General features: G+C 34.6%; 1 protein-coding gene across 1 annotated transcript in view; it reads right to left on the minus strand.

The window, feature by feature from the left end:
- Window positions 1–555: 555 nt before the first annotated feature.
- Window positions 556–6,830, minus strand: part of DCDC1 (doublecortin domain containing 1) — a gene marked incomplete at both ends in the record, with an annotated part of 14,371 nt that continues 8,096 nt past the window's right edge. Inside the window, 1 exon segment of the mRNA XM_029087286.1 lies at window positions 556–761. Coding sequence (XP_028943119.1) covers window positions 556–761 — 206 coding nt within the window.

The raw sequence follows: 6,830 nt of genomic DNA on the forward strand, positions 1-6,830 counted from the left end.
GAAAAAAATATTGTATATACTGTAACTTTATAATAAGTTATATAGTTACAGTGTCCCATCTTTCAAGATAAACATTTTAACTACTGAATATTTATAATTATATATCTAACCTAATCAAAATTGACTGTATTTTCAAATACAGTTCCATCATATATAACACCTATTTATAATTCATGCCTCAGATAATCTTAGAAATAATGTTCCTTGGTAATAAATCCTCAGATAAGGTACTGTTAGATAGCGCACACAAAGGTAGGAGAAGAAATAGGCATAAATAGAAGCAAGGTGGCTACTGGGCAAAGAGAAGAAGATTAAAGAGCAGGGGGGATTTAAGGAAAGAGGGCACAGAAGTAAAATTCCTCTTATCTAACCTGAACATACATATCATTCCCATTTCATCGAATTCCAGGACTTTGTAATCAAAGGAATTTTTTGGCTGTTTTGGGGTTTTTTTAAAGAATAATCTAGAGTTATACAAAAGCAATAAAACTGCAGTTACAATGAAGGTACTTTGGAGACGCATTCATTCAAACATGCTAATAAAAAAAAGGTTACCTTCTCAATTTGATTTTGTGATGCAATAGTCTCATAGTTATCCTGCCCTGTGCAGTTCTTCAACACTAAAATTCTGTCAGAGGTGTCCTCAATAATTTTCTACATGCAGTTGGAAATGACAGGCTTGGTTTTCTTTCGCTTGACACCATTATGAAGAACCAGGCCATTCATTCTCCAAGACACTTTCTTCATTAATGACAGATGGTCTGAAAGAAAAAAAAAAAAAAAAAGTAAAGTCAATATTTGGTTTTAAAGTTAAAAACAGACACATCATGCTCCCCTTTCCATATTACCTTAAAAATACACACTGGCCTGTCTCCACTTAGATGCTGGTATTTTCTGAAATACTACCACCAGCTTCCTACTAACCGTGACATAAGCTGTAGCAAGCTGTCTACAGTGATAGCCTGCATAAATCATCATTCCTGAAGGGAACAGATGTTCAGGGTATGAAAGAGTAATACCACAATTTAGTCATAATTAAAATTCACCTTAGCATGCCTCTATCAGTGAGCAGAGAGGAACATTTCGCTTCTCACCTAAAAAAAATGAAATGCCTCTCATTTCTTCTGCTTCAGGAAAATTAAGCCTCAATCTTTTGCACATTGTTTGAGTTCCATATCTGACACTGCATCATATAAATGACATTTTTATTTCACTTAGTTTTCTTCTTTTTTCCAAACACTAGAAAATGACCTCTAAATGGTGTACTGCCTCTGCACAAAATGCACTTTCAATTAAATCTTCGAATTAGATTGTTGTACATTGCATGCAGAAATAGAATCAGATATCTAGCTACAGATCAAAACTGTGCCAATAAACATACTCATTGTACTGATAACAATTCAGTCTGAGCTGGATATATTTAAAAGCCTAAGGGCTAAGGGTCTAAAAATTACTTAGTAATCTTAGATCACTAAAATCAGAAGGAGTTAGAGGACTAACTCAGGAAAAGTTTTATCCTTAGCCTTGTAACTGCCATTAATGTTAATGGAATGTGTCTATACACATAATAAGCTTTCTGCTGCTACTATTACAGTTGGATTATGTTAGATGCATGGCAGTACTTTTGAAAAATTTGTTTCAATTTACAAATCTTTATATCATGAGGCTACTTTATTATGAAATACAAAGCATGTTTTGATAAATATGTTAATAAATATGTCTTTAAACCCACTAAAGTTTAAGTGGCTGAGCTTTTCATAATGATTTAAATTTCTAAGACAAAAGATAATTTATCTTCTCATCAAAATTGATACTGGCAATCAATTTGAAAAAAAAAACCCTCTTATTAAACTATGTTTTAGTTTCCCAACTAAATATCTTTAGCGACTGTCAACCTATGAAACTTCACACTGAATTCTAAAGTCCATGGACTAGATCCTCAGTGAATGTAAAATAGCTAACCTTATCAAACTCCATACAGCTACAGTAATTTACCAGGACTGAGAATGTGAATTTATAAATCTATTAATCTAGTAGGGCTCATTCTGTAACCAAAGTTACTCCTCAACAAGTAAGTGAATTTCAAATTTACATGTGAAAAATTGTGGTTTGTTTTCTTCCACAAGGATGCATCTACATTAGCATTCTGGTTCAAACAAAGACTGTCATTTTTAAGTGAGGAACCTATATATTTCACTTGATATACTTTGATTCTTGTCACAGAGCAGTTTCAAAGCATGCAAACTGATATCCTGTGGATGAAACTAAACCAATGGATGTGCTCCAGAGGCATACCTAAAGCCTTTTCCTAAGTTCACTGCACAGACTAGAGCTAGCCCAGAGTAAAATCTCTTAAAATGTGTATAGTGTGGACATTAAGTTCCATTGTACTAACTGTTTCAATCCACAGATCTGTTTCTCTAGCACTGTAGAACTTGTTAACACAGAAGTAGCTTCATTTTTCTGCTCCCTCCTCCAGAGCTCTTGCTACTACTTGTAGAATTTATGAATTTTGCCTTATCTTTGCTTTTGAAACAGCACAAATGTGCATTTGCAATTGTCAGGAAGGTATTCTGTGGTTGCTCTGAAAACCAATTGGCACGTGCATTGACATGAACTTGTTAGAATTCTGCTCCTAGGACTCTAAACATCCCCACTGGCACTGATCAGGTTCCAGCATCAAAGGACTCTGCTAATGCCAGTTGTACTAAGTTAATAACTCCCATTTGTGGGAAAAGATTATTTTGGTTGACTGTGTAAGACACCCTGTCCCTTCAGCACATAGGGTGGCTTGACTATCTCTTTGTCCTTCCATCAATACAGGTTCCAAATTGTATAAGACTGTAGTAATGAGGAAGATGCATCACAGAATTCATATAAACAGCATATCTTTGTCCTGGTTTTTAGTGAAACTATCACAATCTTGAATCACACTTTCATGTGACTTATCCATGAATTCCACTTCTGATCACAAGAAAACAGTGATCTTGTAATAAAGAGGTGGTTGCAAGACCAGCCTTGACTGAACAAGTTGTCAATGAAGTTGTTCTATGCATGGAGGGCAGGCACTACATGGTAATGAATAAACTTCTGCCATTTCAGAGCAGTGTAGACAAAATCAGGCACTTGAGTGTATTTGTGTTCTCTTATTTTAAGCAACAAATTACTCTTGACACCTGAAATTGTCTGTACGTTGGTGTTGCTGTGCATCCTTAAGCAACCACGATTCTACCTGATTTGAGAAGTCTGGCAGCTACCAGTATTTCGGGGCTCACAAACCAGGAATCTCCAAAGTAAAATTCCCTCATTAAGGGGGTACTTCAGATATACGAACTGTAGAGACAAACACTGGTAGCACTGAGTTTATCACAACGTAAAAGAGACATGAGCATTTAAACCAAAAAATTACCTGAAGAATGGTGGTAAAGTCTCATTTATAGAAGGAGCCAACCATTTATATTTCCTGGGTAGAGAGAGGTCAGATTCTATCATCTTCTCCATCTGACAGACTCAGTTTGATATAGGAATGCTCATAATCTCCAGTATGCAGGCTGGACTGAGATCTTTCTCTTGTTGCTATTGGACTGTGCAGCAATAATGCAAAATTCCTGGGGGAAGAAAGCAAGAATACCTATGGGAATCTGACTTTACAGATCATTAATAAAAGCACTTACTTGGAACTAAGGTAAGGATTTAATAATCCCAGTTTTATGCAAAGTCTAAACAAGGTGTTTTAGCAGTGGCATCAGATGAGATTTCAGTTTCATTCCTTTCTTCAGGATTTCCCAGTGTCTGTTGTAAATGCTGCTTCTCTTGGGCGTACCCTGTGCTTCACATTGGTGCTATAACTGAAAATGCTGTTACACATAACAGGACAGATTTGATGGGATAGTGGAAGGAAGCTTCTAACCCTGCTAAAAATCTTTTGAGGCCTTTACATGGCTGAGGTTAAGAGATACTGGAGAGAAGGCAGCTGAGAGGAGGTCTAACTGCAATCTTCAACTATCTAAGGAACAGCCATAGGAAAGATGGAGAGATTTCTCAAAGTTATACAGTACAAGGACATGAGGAAACAGTCACAGCTGGGGCACAGGACAACTCAACTAAATGTAAGGAAAAAATTTGACAATAATTAAGGAGTGCAATGGCTTGCCCAGAAAGGCTGGGGAATTTCCATCTTTGGAAATTTTCAAAACTTGACTGGATAATGCCCCCAGCAACCTGTCCTACCTTTGAAGTTAGCCCTGTTTGAGGAGATTGGCCTAGATGACCTGCAAGGGTTCTTTTAAAGCAATTTATTCTGTGATTCTCAGTAATGTGCCACTGTGTAGCAGACAGTTGTACAAGCTACTGCCAACCATAACATACCTTAATTTGTTAACCACTAAGTTAAAATTAACTACTTGATACTGTAAATTTACAAATCTTAACCTATTTTTATACACATCATTTACATAAATTTTAATGCCAGAATTTAACATAATTTTCAAAAATTAAATTATAATCTTGGTATTATGCTTAATGTTAGCTGTTGAAATTATTTAAACAAGATCAGCAACACTAATCAATTATTTGGTCAGAAAGTGAAGATTAACTTGGCAAATTGACATTACACAGAGAACTGTGGATAAGCAAGTAAATCCCCCCAAAACACACAGTAACATTGCTACTGCTAGTTAGAGTGGATGTAAATCTTTAATCATCTCAAGATAGTAGAATTACAATTCAAATCCATATGCCAAGGAACACCTTCCTCCAGCAAAAGTATTCTTAATTATATGATGACATAGAGGTTCTCTATTAAGAATGAAAAATGTCACTTGCAGAATAAAAAATATAAACTCAGAGAGCACTAAAATTTTCATTTTATATTCCCTAAGTACTGACTATACTGTTCCTGATCTGAGTCTAGGTTTGTGCTACATGCATTTCCTGTTACACTGAACTTATTTCAAAAATCAGTTTTCTTATTTTCTCAACACCTGTCCCCTTCTTTCACAATTGCTTTATACTGTCACTGTTGAAACAAGATTTATAGAGTTGTAGAAACTTTCTTCAAATGATAATAAAAAGGAATAAACATAGGTTTAAAGGGACTAACACAAATATATTGATGATTGCTATATATTATATTATGCATAGGTACTCAGACACACTTTGCTTTAACTTCTTTCCTCATCTTGACAGAAATAAATAACAATCAGTGCCTCAATCAACATTCATAACCTTATGACTCCAAAACTTATTCTCTGAAAAAAAAAATTAATCTACTAAAAACAGGACATAATTTTCTCAGTTCCCACTTTTTAAGATTCTGAAAGCAGAATGATACATTTTAAAGGGTACAGAACAGTAACAGAGAGGTGAATCTGAAGTTTATCTCATATATTAATACAGTTAAGTGTTAATATAATAAATATGAAACTCCCTGACATACATTCATGAAATAGGAAGAAAGGCCCAAGTTTCCTAAAATTTAAACACTCTAGTCATAACAACATACAATGTTGCATTCACTTATGTCCTCTGTTCAAATCACAGATGCCTCTGTATTTGGGAAACATACTATGCCCAGGTCACATTCCTGTGTTTAACTAAGTTTACAGTCACTCCCTTTTCTTTAAATCCTTGAGAGTTTTTGTTTCTGCATGTTCATCACTTATTGCCACAGGCACCGTGGCTATATTTAACTAATAATGACAGCAGTTGTCATTAGATTTTAAACTCACTAACACTAGTCTGACATATTATTTGAAGTATGTCTTAATTCTAAATTTGATTAAAATTACAAACATCCCATCTTCTCTGCCAATCAACTTATTTCATCCCCTTGCCCTGAACTTTTATATGAACTTTTCAGTAAAATAGGTCATGGAATTAGTGTGCTTTTAAACTGAAGAAGGTCCCCAGATTGTGAAAAAAACTTTTATATGCTTTTCACAAAACACAAATAAAAATTTAGATTCATTAGCAAATGATCGATGTTTTTCACTTTGTTTTGTGTGATAGGAATCTGAAATCTAGAATTTACCTTACCAAAATCATTATATTTCCTTTTAAAAAATTAAGTTACATTTTTCTTTGGGAAACAATTGAAAATATGTAAAATATTAGCAATTAAAACTGCTCATACTAGCCTAACAGAACAGGGAATCAACACTAAAAATAAAGCAAAAATTCCTATGATTATACCTAAGCAGTCCAGAAGCAATGAAATAAAAAAAAAAATGATGTTGGTACAGTTTAAAAGAAATAATTAACATTTCTTCATGTCATTTCATATGATTTCTTCCCTTATTTGCACTCAGTAAACCTGAAATTCTTTGGGGAATTAAACAGGTGTAAATGCCAAACGGAATAAATAAGATAAGCCCTGAAGACACTGCAGTAACAATGCAGTATGAGAAAAACATATAGAGACTGGGTGAAAGGTTAAGACTCTCTCGATTTTTGACTCTAAGCCCAAAATTCAGTTGATAGGTTGATAGTTTACAATGCAAACCATTTTCTTCCATTTCGCAGGAAGAAGAGAGACAATGCCTCTTAGTCACCAGTGCTCTACATTTATCTTCCCCATTCCTTTCAAAATTTTCTGTCAAACTTAGGTTCACTGGATCTAGAATGATAATGGTTGGAAGATTGTCTTGTTCCAGACTGAGATTAATTTCTCCATTATGCACAGCTGGCAATCAATTTTGGTTTGGGCTCTTTATATCAGAGGTCAGAGATGCAATTATAAGTTATTTTAAACAGATTCTTACTGCAGTCTACAGGTTAGTGGGGTTACAGATCTCAGTGTTTTGCATCTCTTGAAGAATTTTCCATCTTAA

The sequence above is a fragment of the Antrostomus carolinensis genome, unplaced genomic scaffold (genome assembly GCF_000700745.2).
Source record: "Antrostomus carolinensis isolate BGI_N321 unplaced genomic scaffold, ASM70074v2 scaffold7561, whole genome shotgun sequence".
NCBI classification, from domain to species: domain Eukaryota; kingdom Metazoa; phylum Chordata; class Aves; order Caprimulgiformes; family Caprimulgidae; genus Antrostomus; species Antrostomus carolinensis.